At 47.3% G+C, this 24,743-nt stretch overlaps 1 protein-coding gene across 4 annotated transcripts in view; it reads left to right on the plus strand.

Annotated features, from left to right (window-relative positions):
* The window catches only part of NUP188 (nucleoporin 188), a 1,828,090-nt gene that overhangs the window by 164,405 nt on the left and 1,638,942 nt on the right, over positions 1 to 24,743 (plus strand). For all 4 annotated transcript variants that reach the window (XM_069609202.1, XM_069609203.1, XM_069609201.1 and 1 more), the window contains exon 6: positions 15,890 to 15,934. In XM_069609202.1, the coding sequence (XP_069465303.1) occupies positions 15,890 to 15,934 (45 nt within the window). The remainder of the gene's footprint in view (positions 1 to 15,889; positions 15,935 to 24,743) is intronic.

Consider the following 24,743-nt stretch of genomic DNA (forward strand, 5'->3'; position numbering starts at 1 on the left):
TTCCACTTATCCTTGCTCACTACTCCCTTCCATTACACCTATGCCTGCCAGTTGTCCCTCTCCATCCTCACTGGTTTCTGTTTCTGATGTAACACTTTGTTCCTCCCTGTGCTTTTTGTGCTTCCTCCCTTTCCCACCATGGGTTCTGGGCGACTTACCCTGAACTGTGATGCAGGTTTTCAACATTTTTTCCAATTTTTCTCCCAATTTTTGTTATCACTTTTCACGGTACCTTTTCTGTTTTCTTTTCTTTGCTTCTTCCTGGGCGCCTCTGGCTGCTCCTGGGACCTTCTTGGCTCCTCTCTCATCCTCTTCTGTCCTTGCGGTACTGTATCCTCTTCTTCGCTGCCGCTGGACTCCTCTATCAGGAAAGGCGACATTACCTTTGCCCTCTCCTCTTTTTGCATTACTTCCAGCACCCATTGTGCTCCATATTCTTTTTCAGCTTTTTTTTGTTTTTTTTTTTTTAAACCTTTCAGGTCCAAAGCACAACCTTTATGGACCCTAGCAGCAAAGGCGACATTACCCCTGCCCTCTCCTCCTTTTGCATTAGATTCAGCACCCATTGTGCCCCATATTCTTTTTCTGCCTTTTTGGCCCTTTCACTGAACTCCTGTGCACGTTTTGCTCTTTCCTCTACCATAATTCGAAGATCTTCCTTTCAGTTCTAGTAGCTTTTATTATTTTCTCTTCTCCGGGTGCGATGTGCTGTGTAGTTGTCCCTTTAAACGTCAGGGCCTTCTCTGTGTCACTAGGCAACTCTCCTTTTCTGCTACAATCTTCAGTTCCTTGCCCCCTCGTGCGTGTTTCTTTGGTCCTTAGCCCTGTTCTTCCCCCCGCCGGGCCTTTCCTGCTCCTTGCTGGCCCCAAAGATTTGCCTCGTGTGTTTGTCCTTAACGTTGCGTTGTTCTTCTCCCAGCCGGGCCTTTCCCCTCCGTTGCTGGTAAAAAGCTACTCTTCCGTATTTGTCTTTCCGAAAAACTTCTTTCGTTTTGCCCGATAATTACAAACGTGCCCCAGGGGTTCCGGACCTAGGATTAGAACTCGGGTCCCCCGCGTTCCAAGACCATGCACTTACCAGTTGCGCCACTGGCCCACTGATTTGCTTTGTGTTTTGCTATAATTCAATCAGCCGGGCCTTATCCCCTCAGTTGTATTACACAACACGTTAATTGTGCCTGTCTCTTTAAGCTTCCAGCATGTCCTGCTCCTTCCGATTAGGTGTGCCCATACAAGCCACGCTTCTTCCTTGCCGCTCCTTCGTTTCGTCCACTTGGGCTTTGCGGGCTTCATCCGGCGCATGTACCTGCTTCCCCTTCTCCTGATTCGCCGGGCTTTGTCACGGCGTCTCCCTGCTGCTGAAGGAGTCCTTGTAACATGCGCGCCCGCTGCTTCTGCACTCCTCGATGCTCTTCGGCTGCCCCCGCCGGCTTCTTCCACAGCTGACGTTCTCTTTTGGCCAATCTACAGCTGTTTTCCTGGCTCCTTCCGGCACTCGCAGACCTCCGGCTCCCGACACGATCCCCGCGGCTCCTGGCAATCTTCTCCACCCGAGCGGTCGTTGTCTGCTCGCGGCCCCGGCGAAGACGGTCAGTCTCTTTCAGTTGTTGGCTTCCTGCTTCCTCACGCCGCTCTATCTGCAGTGGGGGAGAATCAACAAAGGCACGAAAAGCCCGCAGAGGCATAACATTTCCTTCTCCCCCTTTTCCAGGCCCTAGGAGCTTACCCGAATGAGGTGAGCTCCTTACCTGGTTTGTACTTCGCTTGCTTTCTGTGGGGATACTTATACTCCCCTGCTCCTTTGTTGTCCCTTTGGGGGGCCGGACTTCCTCCTGCCCCCCTGTTGCTTTCCTCGCACCTTTCCCTGTTGTGGTTCCCTGGGCAACGCTGGGGGTGGGGGTGCCGCCTGGCTGCCCCTCCCCTTGCTTTTCGAGCCGTCTGTCTCCCCCACCCTGCGCCTAACCCCTCAGACCCTCCATCGTGCCGTACTTTGTACAGCACGGGGCCTGGGGCATAGTTGCGGGGAGCAGGTCTCACCTATGCCCATGGGAGGATTGCACAATCGCTCCGCCTCTCCATGGTCTTCCCGGAAAGCCGCCGGCTTCTCGGCTGCAATCTGGCTGTCAGCTCTGGGGTGCTCTGGCATCAGCAATGTCGTCTTCCCCTTACTCTCCCCTTGGCGCGGCCGCCATTTTCGTTCTTCTCGGAAGCCAGGCTGTCGGGCCGCAGCAGGTCTTCTCTTATTTCTCCAGCCTTCACCTACTCATTCCCCGCCTATTCACTTATACGGCGCTTGGTATAACGATGCGAATCAGTGCAGTTTAAGGCTGTTTCTGCCGTTTTCTCAGCTTCAGGCTGCTGGAGCTAACAGGTTTACACCTCCATCGGCCACCAACCAGGCCACGCCCGAAGGCAATCTTAAGATCGATGAACACAGGATAGAGTTTCATGTTTCTCAAGACTGTATATTTTTGTATAATTGGGTATACATGGAATACTTGGTCCATAGTACTTATTTTTGGCCGAAAGCCTGCTTATAGAAGGTAATTTATGCCTTCCTGCACTACCCAGGTCTGTAGGGTATACACACATTTCGTTGACCACTTTTTCATCGTGGGACTTCATCGCCGACCGTTTCATCGGCAACAGTTTTTTTTTTTTTTAATTTTTTTAGGGGGGGGTGTTTGTGCGGGTTGGGGTATGATTATTTAAGTAAGGGGAGGTTTGGGGGGGGCACAGCCCCCCCATAAATAAAAAAATAAATAAAAATAAAATGTTGGCGATGAAAAGTCCCACGATGAAAAAGTGGTCGGCGAAATAACGTAGAACAGTCTGTAGATGTTCATGGAGGACTCTGGTAAAGACTTTACCCTTGCTGTCCAACGAGGATGTTGGTCTGTAGTTGCCCGGATCCTCTCTCCCTCCTTTTTTATATATGGGAATGATGGTGCCATTTTGCCAGGAGGGCCGCACCTTGTTGATCCTGAGAACCACATTGAACAGCTTCAATAAAACCGGGATCCAAACAACCAGTTCATATTTGAGGTCGATGTTAGGCAGAAACCTGTGCAGTTCCCTTAGGGACCACTGCAAAAGGCTTAAGACTACAGGTGTTGACAGTAAACCCAATTGGTAGCAGTCTGTACCACCCAGATTTACCTGGTAGCTGTGGCTGAGCAGTCAGACTTCTCTGCAGAAGAGTTGGGCAGTATATAGAGTATACACATTAGGTACAAAAATACAGTAGCACAAGCAAACACTAACCAGAGCTTTGGTATAAAAGTATATAATTATTTATTTAAAACACTTGTAAAAATACACTGGCACTAATATGTCAAGCAAGTTCAAACAGTCACTAGAAATATATACACCTCCCTGATTAATTATTCGACAAGTCTTAGGAAAAGAACACCACTTATCAACACAGAGGTGAGCGCTTAAACAAGATGGCACTCCAATAATTATTTAAAAAGGGAGAGAAAAGACAAAAATAGTAAAGCTCACAATACCAACACTTTTGAAGAACCACAGCAAGTCAAGAAAGGCAGGGTCTACTGTAGAGCAAAAAGTTCATAGGCCAGGCCTACTCTTGGAGAGAGCAAGGCGGAATGTGCCCAAGATCACACAGTTGAAGTACACTTTAAAAGTCTTTGCAGATAGTTCAAAAAGGAGTTGGATCAGTTCAGAAAAGTTAGTTAACAGGTCCTAGGTCACCCCAGGATAGAGAGTCAAGGATTTACGGGACACCTTGAACAGTCTGTTGCAAGGGAGGCCAGGCGGGACACAGTACCTGAAATGGTGAGAAAGCTCCAGCGGGGACAGTTGTTCCTGGCAGCGGGTGCAAGCAGGTGCTTCGTCCAGGGGAAGAGAAGATCTCGGCGTGGAGGAAAGCTGGAGGTCGTTGCACTGCCAGGGAAGAAACCAGCTGCAGAGTTTCCCGGTTAAAAGGTACTACCCTTTTATTCACGGTAGTGGCGAAGCGTGGCTATCCGGCCGCCTAGGTGCTTGGCACGGGCGATTCGACCACGAGACGATCCAGGAAGGCGAAAAAGAGGCGAACTGGATAACCCCACCAGCTCAAAGGAAGAAGACTCTCCTGGAAGAAGATCTCCTCTGTCATCTGGAAGTGGTGAGGCGGTTCAGCAGGGCTCCACCGGTGGTGTCGTTGCAGGTCGGCTCAGCTTCTCCCGCTTTGGATTCTTTAGGTCCTGTGGCGACTTCTGAAGTTCCAGTCCCCAAAGCCCTGCTTTTATGCAGAAAACCCCCATTCATCAGTCCTAGCTGTCACTCAAACAAGCTAAGTGGTGAGCCGGGTGGCTCACCACTGGGCCAATCACACAAGAGTGCGACTTGAGTTGCTGAGGCAACTCAGTCCAGGGTGCCTATTCCCCCCTTCCACACATCCTGTGGACCCAGAGTTGCACCACTTTTGGAGGCTTCTGCGCAGAAGCCCGCCAAAAGTGGAACAAAGGGCTCGACTTGGGTTGGAGTTACAGAGGCGAACACAAACGCCCTTTTAAAACCGAGTCCTGGCAAAAAGACCCAACCGGGGAATAAATATTAAATAAATAACCCAGCGGTATCTTTAACATTGCACCAAAAAAGTGGTGCGTTTAAAATGAATGGGAAAATCCCATAGGAAATATTCCGGTGGAATATTTCGTGTGGTAACCACTGCCACCAGCCAGAAACTCGACAAGGGGGGACTGGACAGTGCCCCATTGAAAAACAGACCCAGGTGCAATCGAATTACCCCTACCAGTACTTCCACAATATGATGGTTTGTACTGGTTCTGTTCGCAATTTAAGACTAGTAAAGTCAATGGTGACTTTACATGCCCTGGGAGACTGTAGTCAGTCCCAGGCTATGGAGTCTGTTTGGGAGTCACTATGACACCCCTGTGTTACTGCACTGAGGGTGCTGTGTAACACACATTCAAAAAACACATAGCCCTATGGAGTAAAAGACCCCCTAGCCTATAAAACGCATACAAAGTCAAAGGAACACCTCATGGCTAAGAGTGGGAGAAAAAGAGTCTCACTCTTAGCAGGAGAAAAAAATAAACCCCAAAAATCCAGCAAAGCTGCTGGGTGACTCGCTAGGTTTGGGAAATTTGCCTTAACAGAGAATTCTCCCTAACAGTCGACAGGGATGAAATCGGGCCCAGGAACTTTTCCTCCTTGTTGTATAGGATGGCGTTTGATACTTCCGATAACTCATTTGGAACAGGGCCCATGTTATTTCTGCTAGTCAAGTTCCCCCTGTCTACCTCAATTGAAGAATTCCCCATGGCATCTACAAGCTCTCCCACATTTAGAGGCTTTGAAAGTGATTCTAAAGTGCTTGGGCTGATGCTAACGCCTAAGTCATTACTGTCTCCCTCTCTGTTCCGACTGACAGTTTCCCAAAATGTGCTAGTTTCCCAACATGCTGTAACTTCCTGAAATCTTTCCATTCTAGCCATACTAATTTATCTTTTTTAAGCTTAATCAGGAGTCTGTATTGAGCCCTCAAACGCCACAGCTCTACCTTGTCAACACTCAGACCTCCCTTCATGCAGTTTAGGATGGCAAGTTAAACTATCTCACCTTCTTCATCATACCATTTACTGGATCTAATGGCATATTTCTTGACACACTTGCTAGATTTGGTAATGAAAGGTTGCATGCCCAAAATTAGGTTATCGTATACAGAAAAGACCTCTTCGTCAGATAGTTCCATAGTCGGAAGTCATTCCCAGTCTGGCAAGATTAGATGGTAAATACTAGGCATCCGGGACAACATATCGAGATCAGCCCATTTGATTCTTTGCCTTGATTGCCCCTGTGTATGGACTGAAATACTAGGATTGCAATTGTGATCCCTCCCCTGCCTGTCCATGGACGTTAATGTTAATGCCAATTGCCTATAGTCGCTGCCCAATTCTCCCAATACCTCGAAATCCTGTGCATAGTTCCTTCCATATCTTAGTTGATAGGAGGATGTAATCAATATGCAAAGTACAATTGTTCCCTTGGGTTTGGGCGTGTAACAAATGCAATAAATAAAATAAATAAAGGTGGGTTTTGCAGGTTGATCTTTCACGAATCGCCCATTGCAAGCCGGTCCATACCAAAAAGCAAGCCAGCACAATCATGTGCCTGCGGGTGCACCTTCTGTGGTGTTTAGCGGGGGCATATCCCATACTTCATCCTGGTCATCCCAGACCTCCTCCACATCGGGTAGAGGTATGATGTGCAAATTAAGATCTCCAACAAGAATGATTGGGTAACCCTGGCCTTCATGAACCTCCTTGTTCTTTACTAGTCTCTTAACCAGTTCTATCACATTTGTTTCTTGTTTATTTGCCACAAAATTATAAACATTGAGCAGGACGACTGTTTTGTCGGCAGGTGAGTCAAGGGTTACCAGACATTTGGTCGAAAAAAATTGGTCGACCAGACAAATGGTCGAACCAATTTGGTCGAAAACCAAATGGTCGAATTTTTTATTTTATTTTAACCCTTTTTTTAAATTTTTTTGGGGCCCCCCCCCCGACCCCCTGTTTTTATAAAACGAAAACCAGAACAATAAATATATAAATAAATAAAAAAATTCGACCATTTGGTTTTCGACCAAATTGCGTCGACCAAATGTCATTCGACCAGTTTTCAGTCGACCAAATGACTGGACACCGAGTCAAGTGCCAAGTATAGTGTATGTGGGGATCCCGATTAGTCAATATTTGCCAATCAAGCCCTGTGATAATCCATATTTCCGGACCCCCTGATGGTCTTCCTTTCTGACCTAAGCCCAAAGCTCGATGGATAATAATCCCTCCATCAAATGAACATTCTAAAAAAAAAGACCACGATCATATCATATCACTACTATTAGACATTCTATGTCTCACACATTGTTAGCGAGAATTCTCAGAAATTAGCAAATTCCCTCCACCTTAGAGATCCCCCAGCAACTTTGCTGGATTTTGAGGACTTGAATTTTTTTTTTTAACCTGGAGAGCGCAAGATCCTTTTTCCTACTCTCTCATGTATTTTAATGTGATTTTGAACTTTTGTGTTTCTTTTGGTTGTGGAGTCTGACAAATTCCGTAGGCCTCATCTTTTTACATTGTCACACAGCACCTTCAGTGCAGTGGCACAGGGAAGTCTTGCAGATTTCCCCAAGGTTTCAAAACCTTCTCTAGGATAAACTACTGTTTCCAAGAGCAGTAAAGTGAAATTGACTTTACTTAAATTTGTAACTTTCTAGACCCAGCACACGCTATCTCACAATAGGGTGCTGGAGGGGTTACCTAGTATCCCCTTTGTCTAGCTTCTCATTTAACATTTTTATGTTACCCTTTCCTCGATGAATGGCTGGTGGCAGTTTTGTTTTTACTACCGTGGTGTGCATTTACTGTGGGCTGCGTTTGCAGCTGCAGTAAAGCACGCAAGGGTGCCATTTTTGTCAAAATGGCCCTGGTCTTCTTTTTCCGCCATTTCTTTGTGGAAAGGTCCTTCTTCAGATTTACTCTGCGCGCAAAACCAGGTTTTGTCCCATTGTTCACTTTTTCTTTGGCGAGATTCACTGAGACCCTTTTTGGACTTTGGTCTCAGTATACTTGAACAAGTTCCTCAGGAAGGACAAGTTCAAGATGGTCACACTTTCTCAGATCCTTCAGGCCCTCCAACTCCAGGATTGGATGGTATCATTGGACCTTCAGGATGCTTATTTTAATCTGCCAAACCATCTCGAGCATGGGAAATATTGGTGGTTCGCGGTTGGCGGTTCTCATTATCAATTTTGAGTTCTGCCATTCGGGCTCATCTCCGCTTGAGGGTTTTCACCAAACTGATGGCGGTAGTGGCAACGAGTCTCATGAGATGTGGGATTCACGTCTACTACTAGCTGGACGATTGGCTGTTCAGGGCACATTCTCCCGAACAAGCCTGGGATCATCTCAACGTCACCTGTCACTCTTCAGACTGGGTTTTTCCCTCAATTACAGCTAGTCCCATATGACACCTTCGCAAAAGCTCCAGTACATCGGAGCTGCGCTGGATACATCCTTGGGAAAGAGCTCGTCACCCGAGGGGAGGACTCAAGACATTCTTCAGATGGTGACAACATTTTGCAATGCCCAGTCCCCGGAACTTTGATTTTTTGAGGTTGCTTGGCCTTGGGCATCCTGCATTTTTCTGGTGCCAGAGGCCCACCTGAGAATGATATCACTTGAATGAGCTCTTAGAACGCAGTGGTCCCAGTTCTCATGAAAGATGTTGGACCGACTTCAGATTCCAACCAGAGTCTCACAAGATCTTATGTGGTGGGCCTGCGAGAACAATATTCTGTAAAGAGAGCCCTTTTGGCAGCCATGGCCGGAGATTACAGTAGTGACGGGACGCCTCACTCACAGGGTGTGGAGCCCACCCCAACGATCTGACAGTCAGCGGTCGTTGGTCTCCATCAGAGTCCAAACTACATATCAATCAATTGGTGCTCAGGGCAATCTGACTAGCGTGGAAGGCCTTTCTGCCCTCTGTACAAGGAAAGAACTTCCTGATAATGAGACAACACAGTGGCCATGCACTACCTCAAAAACAGAGGTGGTGTAAGGTCACTACCAATGTGTAGAGAGGCAATGCAGCTCTGTTACTGGGCAATTCAAGAAGGAATCTCCTTATCGGCAGTTCACCTAGCATGAGAGTAGAACACAGTGGCAGACGCTCTGAGCAGGCAGAGGACATTCTCCCACGAGTGGGAACTAGCTCAGGAAGTCCTTCAAGAGATTTACACCCTTTGGGGAACCCATCAAGTAGGCTTGTTCGCGACCGAGGTCAACCGGAAGTGCGAACGGTATTGCTCCACAGAATTTCCCCCAAGAGCAGCTCTAGGAGACACGTCCGTAGTGGACTCAGAATTTCCACTCCTGTTCATGTTCCCCCCCAGTCCCTCTCATGCCTCATGTAATCAGGAGGTTGAGAAGGTTTGGGAAACGCATTATCTTAACTGCCCCGGATTGGGCCAGGAGGAAGTGGGCATGTCCATCTGCCCTCCGATGCGTCTTCTACAAAGAGAGGACCTTCTCTCGCAAGAGGAGGGTCGGGTTCTCCATCCAGAGGTCAAGACTTTCAACCTTCATGCTTGGTTTATGAAAGGCTGATATATAAGGATTGGGACCTCCCATATGACTTAATGGAGGTGTTGCTTTCTGCCAGAAGACCAGCAACAAAATCTTTGTACCATTGCCGCTGGAATATGTTCTGAAACTGGTGCAAAGAAAAGAATATAGATCCTTTTCTATGCAAAACACCAGATGTTTTATTCTTTCTTCTATCCTTAGCTAATCTGGAGCTCCAAATTGGTACCATTAAAGGCTACCTGGCGGCACTGTCCATTTTTAACTGCTAGTCAGAGGAATGGTCCTATTTCAAAATTCCACTAGTGAATCAATTTCTAAAAGTGCTCACTAATGTGTTCCCTCCATCTGCTTTCCAAGTTCTGGTTTGGGACCTTAATCTGGTTTTTAAATTCCTAATGTGTGCACCCTTTGAACCTCTGCACACGTGTCCTTTAAGGTTATTAAGCTTCCAAACCATCCTATTGGTAGCTCTGACATCAGCCCGTAAAGTGAGCGAGTTGCAGGCACTTTCATCCAAGCCACCCTTTACCATCTTCCACAAGAAAAGGTCAAACCTTCCTTTTTACCCAAAATCATTTCGGATTTTCATTTAGGTCAGAAAACCTTCTTCCTATCCCCCACCTCATCCTGGTAAGGAGGACGAAAGACTGCATAGATTAGACCCTCGGAGAGCATAAGCTTTTACATTTCAAGAATGTCTAAGTTACAAATTGATGACCAACTCTTGATCGGATACACAGGACACAAGCTGGGTCAGGCTGTTACCAAACAGACCTTATCTAGATGGATAGTTCTGGCAATATCAGAATGTTACAGGCTGGCAGGAAAGGACCCTCCTGAAGGTTTAAGAGCTAACTCCACCAGGGGCATGGCTACATATACAGCCCTTCAAAGGGGCGTACCGATTCGAAAAATTTGTGAAGCAGCAATGTGGTCTTCCATCCACACGTTTACTAAGCATTATTGCATGGAGTCTTTGGACTGTATGTTCCTCCAATGTATTCCTCATCGCCCTCCCATCCTACGCCTCAATAGAATTTCCTGTGCTATTACAGCTTCCGTCCCACCAAGGCTGAGTACTGTCATTCCCGTGTTTTTACCGGTATCTCTGCTGCAAGAGGAAAAACAGAACTGAGGCCAACGGGCACTGCACGTGCTATGTATGCCTTTGATGACATCAGCCTCGATGGAAGCCTTCGAGGGACATCGACTTGATGCCATCGAAGCACCCTCTGCTGATTTTATTTCTCCAAACCAGCTGAAGATGAGGAATACATGGGAGGAACATTGAGTCGAAAGAACGTTACCAGGGGTAAGTAACTTGCTCATCTATTGAGGGCATCACATGTGTCCTTGGAGGGTAGACTGGTAACAAAGGATATGTGGAAATAATCAACAAAGTTTGACATAGGTTCTGTAAGGGAGCCAATAAAACTAACTATTGGTCTCCCTGGTGGTTTAACTCGATTTTTATGTATCTTGGGTAATAGATATAAGGTCCCAATAGTGGGATGTTTAACAGTTAGGAATTGATTCTGGTTTTTATTTAAGAAACCTTCCCCATACCATTTGTCCAGAAGGGATTTCAAAGAAATAAGGATTTTTTTCAGTCAAATCTTTAGCAAGTTTTTAATATTTTTTATCTTTTAAAAGTTTGTAAGTCTCGTCTCATAGTAATTTCTATCCCAAAGTGCAATAACCCCTTTGTCGGCAGGTTTAATGACCCATTTGGAATTTATTCTCAGATCTTTCAAACAATGTATGTCCCTTTCTTCAGCATGGGGTCTGGCACGGATTCACATACTTATGAATATTCCCAGTCGTCCGGCTGGGAATCCTCAGTAAAAGAAAAAACTGGTTCATTTTTGTTTATAAACTGTCTTTCTCCTATAAACCGATCACCGAGCTCTGGGTCATACTTGTTAGGGAGAATTCTCAGAAATGTGCTAATTTCTTTCACCTTAGAGACCCCCAGCAACTTTGCTGGATTTTGATTTTTATTTTTTTTAACCTGGAAAGAGTGTGAGCCTTTTTTCCCACTCTTTCGTGTATTTTGATGTGTGTTTTACTCTTGTTCTTTGATTATGGAGTTTTAAGATAACTCCATAGGCATCTTTTCATGTGTTACACAGCACCCTCAGTGCAGTGACACAGGGATGTCTGTTTAGGCTTCCCAAAGGTTTAAATACCTTCTCTGGGATAAACTACTGTTTCCCAGAGAATGTAAGGTTACATTGACTTTACCAGTATTTTTAAATTCCTAGACCCAGCACACTATCTTCCTATAGAGTGCTGGAGGGGTTACCTAGCATCCCCTGTGTCTAAATACTCATGTAGCAGTCAAATGCTACCCTTTTCTACCGAAATGGCCGATGGCAGTGGTTTTACAACGAACTACCATGCTTTTTCCCGACCACGAACACCGGTAGCTAAAAATCACGGGAGCCATGTTTTTCAAGATGGCGCCTTAAGCCCCTTTGTTTAAACAGGTCCCGGTCTTCTTTTTTTGCCATTTCTTTTTGGAAAGGTCCTTCTAGTGTTTGTCTGTGCGCCGAAACAAGGTTTGGTCCCTTTGTTTCTATGCCTTTGGCAGGCTTCAGGACTGAAGACCGCCTCTGGAGTCTGTGTCTGGGGTGGGCAGGAAGTGAGGGAGGTGCCTGAAACGCCCTGTGCTTAGTCTCCTAGGAGACCCAAATGCACTATGGCGTGTTTGGGTGGCTGACTGTCCGGCAAGGACAGCCACCCTGCTGGGTGAGTGGCAGCTAGGCTGGAATGAAAGGGAGAAAACTGTTTAAAAGGCGAGTCTCCAGGACTGGAAAGCAGAGTCGACCACTGGAACGAAAGAACCGAAGACGAGCTGGAAGAAGGACGGCTGCTGCAATTTCTGGACCGTTTGTTTGCCTGGTGAAGCCCTGCTGCAGGTCCAAATTGCCAAGATCACCTTGACAGAGAAGCCCCTTCAAGGACGACTTCTTGCTTTGAGTTGGTGGGACCAATCAACTCGTAAGCCACCTGGATATAGGATTAACCCGGGGGAAGGACACCAGTTTGTGTGCTTGAATTGCAGCTACTCGAACTGAAGTGACTCCATTTCGTCAGCGTTTTCCGACGATCCTGTGCAGTGCAGGAGTACCCCGACGTCCTCCCTTGTGTCCCCATGACTGAGGCTCAGGAACAGTGAGATCTGCAGGAACTGCCAGGAACCAACATCTTCAGCTGCATCTTTTGCTTCATACTAAGGTACTGTGCCAACCTGATTGAGAGAACGCTTCTCTCGCGATGAAAGTTTGTGGAACTTTCCCAATTTACAAGCCTAATCAGCTTGTGACCCAACATATGATTCTTTTTCGTACAAACTACTTCTGAGAACATTTTCAATAACTGCTCTCTGAATCCAAGAAACTAGTCCATTGGCTTTAGCATAGGCCTATTTAACTGAATCGAGTGCTCTAGTGAACTAAAACTATTTGCACTGCCTAAGAAAGTATTTGTGATCGATTCTGCTAACTTGTGCCTTTTTTACTCCCATTGAAAGTAACTGAAATGCCATTTTGCTCCTATTTCAAGGGAGCCTAATTTGTTCAGAAACTTTGCTATTGAAGTGTGTTTTGTCTATAATTTGCCTCCTTCTAGTGAATGTTTTCTAAATGATTGTGTAATAAATTAATAAGTGTTTTACCTAGAAACCTTGAGAGTAAGTGTCTACCTTAACCACTGTGATTGAAAGACCTCTGTGTAACCTCTTGTACTGCTCACATTCCCTCTTGAGATAAGCCTGGCTGCTCAGCTCACTAAAACAAAACTGTATAGTACAGACTTATACCAAAGGTTGGTTTTGCTTACACTTGTAGTCCTAATTGTTTGTGGTGGTCCTAGACTGTACTGCATGCAATTCTGCCCCAGCCAATGACTGCCCCTACCTAAGCCCCTCCTCTGGCAGCCATCTTCAGATTTTTACCGCACTTTCAAGTGTTGGGAGTCCTCTTTTTTCGCACTTGGAGCTTTCCGCTTTTTTGGCTGGGAAATCCCTATGTTTTGTTCAATCGATCCTGTGTGCTCCATCGTTTATTCATCCGATTAACGGGGACCCGTTTTTCAGCAGCTTTCATCGCCCCTGAAGGGCTAAATCGTTGAGTGTTTTCTTCTTGGAAGTTCCCAGGCCATCAGGCCTACACCGTGCCGGATCATGTCGGAGGAGGACAGGGCTTCCCCCTTCAAGCTCTGCACCAGCTGCGGTTTGCGGAATGTTTTCACGGACGAGCATTCCCATTGCCTTTGTCTTCACCTGATGCACAAGGAAGATCATCGCGAGATCTGCCGTGGCTTCTCCAAGTGCACAATGAAGGATCGGCACTTCCGACTGGCGGCTTGGGTCAAAGCCAGGGCCTCTACCATGTGTGGTCCACATGGGCATGCCTCATCCGGGTTCAGCCAGCCAGAGTGGGCTTCTAAGTCCTTTGTTGGAGCTCCATCCGTGGGGGCCCAAGACGAGGCCAAGCACCACAAGTTGCTTCTGTTGGGATCGCCGCGCAAGCGGGTCCTGCGACGGTGGGCGCATGTTCATAGTCTCCATCAGCCTCAATCTCCAGCCATCACTCCTGCTCTTCGTCAAAGAGAAAGTCAGCTACCCCGGGAAGCTGTGAGAGAAGCGGGAGAAGGCCAAGCAGGACACGGTGTCCGACCTGCCAGTTAAGGACCATGTGATCCAGGCCAAGTCGTCGTCTTCTATCGAGCTGGTTGCTGTCACCCTCTCAAAGGCGAAGGGGGCTAACTAGGTCCCGGGTACCCCGGTGGCGATCAGAGTGGCTCTTCCTCCTCGGTAGGAGGCTTCGGCCAAACCAGTGGAGAAGACTCCGGAAAGGAGGATGTCGGACCTTATCCCGAAGCCGACCCCTCAGGATCCAAACAAGGGGCGGGGCGGGGAAGAGCTTCAGGGCACGGATATTTCTTTGTCTGACAACGAAGACATAGTTTCTGTCCACACCATCCCGGAGGAGGGTTGTGACAACGACGGGAACGTAGAGGAGATGCCCACCGGAGGCGGCGATGACATCAGCAGGGTCGACGACATAGGCGGTGGGCCCAGCGATCCTGTTCCCCAGGCACCTCCCAGAGATCTGTCACATGATATTCTCTCGACCCTCCACACTCTCGTGTCGGAGATTCAGAAGAGGATGCCGACGGCACCATTGGCGACACCACCGGCAACAACTCCGTTGACACCTGGGCCACCCTACGCCTCCACTCCAACCGTCACTGACCCCACCCCAGGGGTCCAAGGCTTCCATCTCCAGGTGGCTCTACAGCTGCATCACTCACTGTCACCGGTTGGCAAACCGACCTCTGCCTGGCTGTCCGGGAGCCCATTCTAAGAGAGCGATCGCTGCGACGACGGCGTTCCTGTCTGTTGTGCCCCGGCTGGACATCTGCAGGGCTGCGACGTGGAGGTCAACGCACACTTTAATGAAATTCTACTGTGTCGACAGGGATTCCAGGGAGGAGTCCAGAGTCGGCCAAGCAGTGCTGCACAACCTGTTTGCTAGAAGGTGAGCCTGGTGAGGAGGTAAGAGTAATTGCTTCTGTTGAGCCTTGCCACCTTCCGTGGTTGTGTATTTATGTACTGCTGTGTATTCTTTATTCATGAGGATGTGAATCCATGCCAGACCCCATGCTGGAGAAGGAACTAGTTACTTACCTGTAACTGTTGTTCTCCAGCATGGGTCTGGCATGAATTCACATGCAAACCCTCCCTCCTGTCCCTCTGCGGCTCTTCTTGGTCATACTGCCACTTTACGGTCTACCAAATCTGAAGATATCTGTCAGAGGAGGGGCTTAGGGAGAGGGCAGTCATTGACTGGGGGCAGTTTATTTTACTCAGGATTCCCGGCCTGACGACGGGGAATATTCATGACCATGTGAATCCATGCCAGTCCCATGCTGGAGAACAACGGTTACTGGTAAGTAACTTGTTTCATGTGACATATTTTTGGGACTTTGAAATCAATGGATTTTCACACAATTCTCATATTGTTAAATTAATTTGTCATCAATCATGAGGGGTTTGGGGGGGAAGAAGTGTGATTTGGGTTTGAAGTCACTATGGGGGCAATGGGTCACCTAGTCCAATTCTGAAAACTCACTAACTTCATCAGACAAAATAGATTCCAAACCTAAGGACGTAAGACACGACATGTAACATTACTTTGACCCATATGGGGGGGAGCCCTAAGTTTTACATGTTAGAAATGAGGAAATATCTGCACCCATTAACACCTAACATTCATTGTAAGTACTTAACTGATAGGCCGGAATTCAACTGGTCCTATCATGGATGAACTTGTTGGGTGTCGAACTACCTATTCCAATGGACACTGAATGTTTTCTATATTCCTTTGGCTAAGGCTAGATTATAGCTGTATGCTAGCGCCCCACAGAAACCTCCGTGCCTCATCTCCTAAACAGACGGTATAAAGGAGGCTCCCAGAGAGCTGACATTGTATCACCACAAATGAACCGTGAAAACATGTAAACAATTTTGATTGAAGTCAGGTTCTCATTGGCATTGCTGGTTTAGCTGTGAATAAATCTAATGCCTTTATTGGGAATGCTGTGTGACCTGCCTTTGTGAAAACTTGTTTTTGTTTGTGGGGTGTTTTGTTAACCCTCTTTGCTATCTGTTAGACCAAGAATTGTGTTGACCTTTTGCTCTTGCTTTTTGAGGAAATGTCTGCTTTAAGTCCTATTTTATTCTGTATTACTTTCAGTCTGTCCTGCAGGATGAGAGGCAGAGCCAAGCACTGATGCTTAAGGTGAGTCCCAGTATCAAACCAGATCTCTCTGTTCCATCCCTTCTCTTTTTTACACCCCTCGAACATCACCACTCACCGCTCCACACTCCTGCTCTTTAAGAGGGAGGTGTTACTGCTCCTCTACCCAGGACTTCAGGAGGACATTTTCCTTTTAAATTAATGAAATGTGGTTACGTCTGTGTTTGGTTGCTCAGAGAATGAGCTGATAATGTTACCTGTATGTGTCTAGGAGATTGAGATGCTCTAGTTTCCTCTGTCTGTCCTGGGAGCCTCAGATGCTTGTGTTTCCTGTGTCTCCTGTAGGGGCTTTATTTGCTTTAATGTCCTGTGTATCTGCCCTCTGACATTGACATACTCTAGTTATTCTGTCTCTTCTCTTTAAAATTGAGATGCCCAAGTTTCCTGTATGTCTGCTTCCAGAGCTTCTGGTGCTGTAGCTTCCTGTGTCTTCTCTGTGGGATTGGGATGGTCTAGTATTCTGTGTGTTTGCCCAGGGAACTTCATATGATCTAGATGTGTGCCTCTTATAGGAGCTTCAGGTGGTCTAGTTTCCTGTTTGTTCTTTCTGATCGAGATGTTCTAATTTCCTTTCCAGCGTCTTCTCTGTGAGATTGAATATTAGATGTTCTAGTAGTCCGTGCATTTGCCATTGACTATTTACTTTCCTGTGTATCTGCTCTAGGAGCTTCTGATGCTCTATTTTCCTATGCGGACTGCCCTCTTATATTGAAATGCTCCAGTTTCCTGTGTCTGGTCTTTGAGATTGAGATGCCCTAGTTTCCAGTGTGTCTTCGCGGGGAGCTTCAGAGGGTCTAGTTTCCTGTGTCTGCCCTCTGATGCTCTAGTTTCCTGTGTCTACTTTGCAATATTGAGATGCTGTAGTGTCCTGTGTTTCTGCCCTGTGATATGGAGATGCTCTAGTTGCCTTTGTGTCTGCTCTCTGATATTGAAATGGTCTTGTATCCTGTGTCTGCGCTGGGAGCTTCAGATGCTCTAGTTTCCTGTCTCTCTTCTCTGTGCAATTGAGATGCTCTAGTATTCTGTGCATTTGCCCTGGAAGCTTCGCGTGATCTAGCTATCTGTGTGTCTGCCCTATGAGCTTCAGGTGCTCTGGTTTTCTGTGTGTCTGCCCTACGAGCTTCAGTTGCTGTAGTTTCTTGGTTCAGCTCTGTGATGTAGTCTGTGCGTTTGCTCTGGGAGCTTCAGATGATCTAGTTTCCTGTGTGACTGCCCTCTGAGATTGATGCTCTAGTTTCCTGTGTCTGGTATGTAAGATTGAGATACTCGAGTTTCCTGCGTCTACCCTTTGAAACCTCAGATGCTCTACCTTTATGTGTTTGCTCTGAGAGATTGAGATATCCCGTTTCTCCTGAAGACATGAAAAATAAGTTAATATATCATTTTTGAAAACATAAGGGGGCTGATTCCATTTTGGGCTACTGATTCTCTTATTCTGGGTTCGCTAAACCTCTTGCTGGTTTTCTTTCTTTTTTTACTTTACTTATTTGGGCCCTCTTTCCAATGCAGCCCTTTGATAATGTGATGCCATTGGAAGCTTGACCCAAGTTCAAAGGCACACTTATGAATGCACACTCGGAGCACACGCCACAGAAATACACGACCTGATCGTTGATGAACAACTTGATATGCTAGTAATAACTGAAACCTGGCTTCACCCGGCCGCAGGCCCGCTACTTACCATCGCCATCCCACAAGGATACAGCATCCTCAGAACAGATAGGAATAACATCCAAGGATGAGGAGTGGCCATACTAGCCAGAACTTTGTTATAACTCAGAGCCTGCCCACTGGAACAACTAGACGGTTATGAACTTCTACTAGTCAAATTCACGCCCAACCTAAAAACCACTAGTTGTTTATAGATCACCTAAGAAAAACACCCACCCAAATTTAGAGATACCACTACTGCTTACGCCCATTATCAAACCCAAAACAAAATGCATCATTCTAGGAGATATCAACCTAGGGTATGGCGACCCTTCTGATACAGACGCATCTGCCTTCCACTCAGCTATGTCAGATATGAACTTTGCCCAAATGATTAATGAACCCACTCACTCCAAAGGTAGAACGTTGGACTGGATCCTCTCTCTGAATTCTCATATCACTATCGACTCCATCCTCCCTGTAGCGTGGACTGACCACCGAGTCATCAACTTTACCCTGGAATATAGCCACAGTAACCTCACCAGTCCCAAACCACTTGACACCTTTCAAACTAAAAATATCTAAAATCTCTCGGCAGGCAATCTATCCCCTGTCCTAAGCTCAGCATTAGCCAAAGTCATATCAAACACTAACAATCCCGACTACTTAGCAGGTTGCTACCAACAATGCCTTACCCACACCATTGACTCTCTCGCCCCTGTCATCACTAAAATGAGGAAACCTGACAAACGCTCCAGATTCTGGTTTGATGAGGAACTAGTTTCCCTCAGACGCATGGACAGATAGCTGGAACACACCCATAGGAAAACAAACAGCCCTGAATCAGAAAAAGCCTTTGGAATAGCTAATAACAAATATAAGTCAGCGATAATATCTCATAAAGCCAACGCCTTTAATCAACGTATAGCCAATGCTAACTCTGACATTAAAGAGCTCTTCTCCATCCTCAGAGAACTTGAGAACCCCAGCCAAACTATAGCACCTCACAACACCAGTAAAGTCTGGTTCACTAGTATTCAAGACACTTTAGCCACCAAAATAACGCTCCTACAAAAGAAAATCGACAGTAAAAAGACACTACTTGCTGGAAAAACCTCTCCTCTCATTGCCACCATCCCCACCAACACTCCTTCATGCACCCCCTTTTCAATTCACCCCAGTCTCCAATAAAGAAGTACTAAATACCATAGCCAAACTCAAAGCCTCAAATTGCAAAGAAGACAAATTCCCATCCCACCTAGTTAAATTATGTGCCCCTACTCTTACACCCATCATTACGGAATTTGTGAACGCCTCCTTCAGCTCTAATATAGTCCCTACCAGCATCAAAAAACCCTGGGTCACACCCCTTCTAAAAAAAAACATCCTTGGACCCCTCAATCCCCACCAACTACCGACCCATAACCACTGTCCCCTTTCTCCTGAAAAGCATCGATAAAATAGCATACTCTCAGATCCAAAACCACCTAGAACAGAACAAACTCCTGGGGGACCGACAGTCAGGATACCGTCCCAATCATAGTACGGAAACAGCCCTACTAGACCTGAAGATCCAAATGGATGCTTCCAGAGAATCAGGCAAACATTGTCTTCTTATGCTATTAGATTTATCAGCGGCCTTTGATTTGGTCGACCACGACCAACTCTTTGCCCCCTTAGCCAATAATTTCAACCTGTCAAACAGTGCAACAGACTGGATCAAATCCTTCCTCACAGATAGGACCTCAAGAGTGACCATTGGTAAAGAGTCAGCTGATCCATTACCAGTCCCTTTAGGTGTCCCACAAGGTTCGTGCCTATACCCTACCCTCTACAACACCTACACCAAGCTGCTTTTTGCAGTGCTGGATGCAATGGGTGTCATCTACACCAATTTCGCAGATGACACTCAGATCCTCATCCCCCTAACAGGTAATCACGGACAAGACACACTCCTTATCAATGAAATCCACTCTCTAATCCAAAATTGGATGGCTAACAATAGCTTATGTCTCAATGATGACAAAACAGAGTTACTCATAATAGGATCATCATCTACAATCACTTCCCTACAGCAGACCTACTCATCTTTCACCATTGATGGCACTAGAATCCCAGTACTTAAACAAGTGAAGACACTAGGTGTATACCTAGACGGCACATTAAACATGGCCAAACAAATCAACACCCTAACCTCCTCCACATCCTATACATCTAAACTCATCTCCCTCAGCCGCAAATTCCTCACTACCACTAATTGCGTCACCCTAGCAAGAGCACTCATACTCTCGAAGTTGGACTACTGCAACATCCTCTTCCTAGGTACATCCAACACCAACCGAGCCAAACTCCAACTTATGCAGAATAAAGCCCTACAAGCAGCAGTAGGCATAAAAAAATCTGACCCCATCTCCAACATCAGGAAAACTAACACCTGGCCCCCCATTAAAGCTAGAATACTGCTCAAAACCCTCAGCATCACCCACAAATGTATCGCCAACAAAGCACCTAAATACCTTTGCAACACAGTTACCAATAAAATCAACAGTAAAAACCTCGACATCAAACAGAAAAAGCAGGCGGGAGTAGCTTCAAAGTACTCGCTCCCAGGCACTGGAACGCCCTTCCCACGAATATCAAAAATGAAAAATCATTTCCACTATTTAATAAACTGCTAAAAACCTGGCTATTCAATCATTCTTAATTATGAACATAGAACCTGACCAGTGCAGACCCACCCCACTATTACTGGACATAGCTGTTTATAATTGTAACTGTACTATCGCATTGTATTACTATGTTCCACACGATGATTGTATTTGCCACTGTCTGGAAGTACGCTGTGATAACCAAGGGTCTGGGCGTATAACAAATGTAATAAATAAATAAAAATAAGCTCATCCATCTACCACAGCAGGAGTGCTTTGTAAATGCTCTTGTTTGGCCCCAGGGTGATTCCTTCACCTCCCAAGTGTTGTGGGAGAAAACCTGTGGCAGCAGTGATTTCTGTGTTTGTTTATTTATTTATTTTATTTTATTTTATTTTCTCTGTTTTGGTTCCACTGGGGTTGATGTTGCTTTTACCACACTATTAGCTGTAAGGAACTCATGGTGGCAACAGTAAAGACCGTCACAAGTGATCACAGTTTAAGGGTGTTTATTAAACTGTATGCAGGTTGGAAAAACTCCTAATCTAAATCTAAGATGGCAGCAAACTTTGACTGTCAAATAAAAATAAGGCAGTTCTAGTGGTGTTGTGTAAAAAAAAAAAGGGCCTATACTAAGAAACCTATTGCCAAACCTAACAACGAATACAAAACGGTGTGTGAGATCGTTCTCAAGAAAAGAAAGAAGTGTTCTCAAATAATATGTCAGAATGTAGTAGCCGGAGACTCCCTTCCCCATGTTTTGAGCATGGGGCATGGTGGGATCTTGTAGCATAGTACAGTCTCGAGCTTCCCCAGCACGACACAACAATTTCACTTGCAGCTATCAGGACCGTTGATGGCCAAGTCTCGTTTCTCCTGATATAGTCTCTTGCCTTAGAGGGCCTGACGTCAAATAACAAAAGTTCCTTCAATCAAATTTTTTTCCTGGTTGTACTTAGGATGAGCATTTTTCACCCCTGGGTCCCCCTCTTCTGGGCGCTGATTCCCTCTTTACTTTCAGCCTCCCTCCCTTGGGTTCACTGTGGCTTTTCTTTTCTTCACAAATCTCAATGACTTTTTAAATAGTTCCAGTGGACATCCCTCGGCCAGGTTCACTCTCATCAACTGTTACGCAGTTGTTGGTCGTGCAGAGTATGGGCTATCCCTCTGTCCCCAAGTATCAGACTGACAACCACGGTAATGCCGCCAGAGTGATGTTTAGGGCCAAAGGTGGTAGTCCGTAGAGTCAGGACGCGGGAACAACCGGAAGAACCCCTGGAGCGCTGCAAGGTAAGGTATATGGTTATGTAATAGTACAGAGTGCAGTAATCTAAGTGTAAACATCCGAAGCACTGAAATACCTGTGAGTGCTGGAGCGTTGTCCCAGGGAGACTGACGTAGGCGTCAGACAGTGGTTTGAAAGTGGCAGCAGGTCCGGGCAGATGTGGCAGCAGGTCCGGGCAGGTGACCACCTAAGGCAGGACCGAAGTCCCGATGTAACACGTGATCCGTAGAGTATACCAGAGCAGTCCGAGGTCAAAAACAGGAGATCCAAGGTAGAAGAAGGGCTAAACACAAGGCAGTCCGTAGGGCAGAGCGTAGGTCGGCAACAGTATATCCAAGTTCCTAGGCAAGTAAAGGGCCAAGACACGAAGCAATCCGTTAGGGCAAAGTAGTTCGGCAGCAAAATATCCAAGGTTCCAAAGCAGGCAAGGGTTAGGCACTGAGCGGTCCGTAGAACAAAGCCGTGGTCCGACAAAGGAAAGGGTCCTGAAACGAAGCGTGAGCGACACGTGATCCGGAAGAGAACAGCTGTGAAGCAACGCTTTCCGTAACCGGACTCCTTTTATCCATCGAAAGGAAACACGTGACAACTGTCACGTGACGCATGTAACCAAAGCGTTCCAGTATTGCTAGGCAACGAGTCACGTGCTCCGCGCGCGTCGCGCAGTTCTCCGTGAATGCTGTGTGTTCCTGTGATGAAGGAGCCTCCAGTTCGCTTGCCACAAACGTGAAGGGCGATACACTCCAGCCTTGCCAAGCATGCCCTGCCGTGCCCTATAGCGTGAAACATGATGAGGCAATAAGGTACCCCTGTCGGGACGTGTGTGTTTGGGTGCTGGTTGGGAAGAGGCTGTGGACGTGGAGGGGCGTGTCTTCATAGGAAGAGTAGTAGCCTGTGCGGGGAGCGGTGTGACAGAATCCCCCCACAAGGGCCCACGACCCTGTGGGCTAGCCGGGTTATCCCTATGAAACCGCGACACCAGAAGTGGGGCCTGGACGTCACGGGAGGGAACCCAGGAGCGGTCCTCGGGACCATAACCCAGCCAGTCCACCAGGTACTGGCGGCGACCCCTATGGAAGCGAGATCCAAGGATGGCACTGACCTCAAAAACGTCCTGGGAAGACACAGAGACGGGGGCGGGAGGAACAAGGACACGAGTGGAAGCAAGGTATGGCTTAAGGAGGGAGACATGGAAAACCGGCGGATCCGCCAAGCACGCGGAACAGACAGTCGCAGGGCCACGGGATTCAGGATGCCGATGATCCGATAGGGGCCCACAAAGCGGGGCAACAGCTTGCGACAACCAGGGATTCGCAAGTGTCTGGTTGACAGCCACACCCGATCGCCCACATGATACATCGGCGCCTCAGCCCGCTTACGGTCCGCCTTAACCTTCATCACCGACTGAGCCTCGCGGAGGTGGACCAGAGTTTGTGCATGAACACCGGCTAGATCACGCACGCAGGCGTTAGCAGCAGGAGTGGCAGAGGAGAAATCAGGGAGCGGTAGGGCGCGCGGATGTTGCCCATACAGAGAATAGAAGGGAGAGAACCCAGTGGCCAAATGACGGGAATTGTTGTATGCGAACTCAGCAAGGTAGAGCAGCTTGGACCAGGAGTCCTGGTATTGAAGGGACAGACAACGCAGGTACTGTTCTAGGGCTTGGTTAACCCTCTCCGTCTGCCCATCGCTTTCGGGGTGATATGCCGAAGAGAAGCGAGCATCGATACCCAGGAGCTTGGGAAGAGCACGCCAGAAGCAGGACGTGAACTGGGATCCCCGGTCCGATATAATGACTTGTGGTAGACCGAAAAGACAAAAAACCGTCTTGAAGAACAGGCGAGCCAGTGTTGGGGCCGATGGTATGCCTGTGCAGGGAACGAAACGGGCCATTTTGGTGTATGAATCGACGATAACCCATATGGTATTGTAACCCTGTCTGCGGGGTAGATCAGTGATGAGGTCCATAGAGATGGTGTGCCAAGGCCTGGGAGGTATGGGTAACGGCAGAAGCAACCCCAACGGCCGCCGTCTGCGTGTTTTGCATTGTGCACATATAGAACATGTGTTTACATGGTGTTCTATGTCCTTTCTCATGGATGGCCACCAGCACCAGCGATGTAACAATTCAAGGGTGCGTTGTTGCCCGGGATGGCCATTTATGGCAGCATCATGTGACCAGGCAAGCGCCTGGTTGCGTACATCGCATGTAGGAAGGAATAGTTTGCCCTGGACGAACGGCAGCCTGTCCTGGAGTATAATGTCCCATTCAGTGAGTGCATGAGGATGTTGAAAAACCCATTGTCTGATGGCAGTGAGCATGGGTGGCGAGGGTGTACACATGCAAACAACATGGCCTTTCCCTAATAGTGTGTCTGGAAATGAAACCAATGATTCTCCACCGGGAGATCGGGACAAAGCGTCAGCCTTGCCATGGATGAGGCCTGGTCTGTGTTTTACAACAAAATCGAAGGCAGCAAAAAACAAGTGCCAGCGTACTTGCCGGCTGTTTACACACTTCAGGGAGGCCAGATCTTGCAGGTTTTTGTGGTCTGTATAAACCACCGTTTGATGCTTTGCCCCCATGAGATGATGTCGCCATGTCTGGAGGGCGTCCTTGATGGCCAGCAGCTCTTTCTCGGTGACAGTGTAGTGAGTTTTGGCTGCCGAGAATTTCCGAGAATGATAGGCCACCGGATGCAAACCACCCGTGGTTGGACAAGGCTGGGACAACACCGCACCTAGTGCAAACGAAGAGGCATCTGCCTCCAAGACGTAGGGGAGGTCGGGATCGGGGTGTTGCAGGACAGGGGCAGAAACAAACCTGGACTTGAGTGCCTCGAATGCCTTTTGATGCGTAGCGGTCCAAGAGTAAGGGACAAGAGGACTGGTCAAAGCGGTCAGGGGGAAACGATAGAAGAGAAGCCGGCGATGAACCGTCGGTAGAAATTAGCGAAACCAAGAAAGGACTGGAGTTGTTTAATGTTAGCCGGAGTAGGCCACTCCATGACTGCACGAACCTTGGACTGGTTCATGGACAAGCCCCCGGGGGAGATGTGGAAACCTAGGAACTCCACTTCCTTCGAATGGAACGTACATTTCTCAGGCTTGGCGAACAAGGCGTTCGCCTTAAGGCGAGAGAGGACCTCTCTGACATGACAGACGTGTTCCTCTAACGAGGATGAGAAAACCAATATATCATCCAGAT

Source organism: Ambystoma mexicanum, chromosome 8 (genome assembly GCF_040938575.1).
Source record: "Ambystoma mexicanum isolate Mex_15411 chromosome 8, UKY_AmexF1_1, whole genome shotgun sequence".
Taxonomy (NCBI): Eukaryota; Metazoa; Chordata; class Amphibia; order Caudata; family Ambystomatidae; genus Ambystoma; species Ambystoma mexicanum.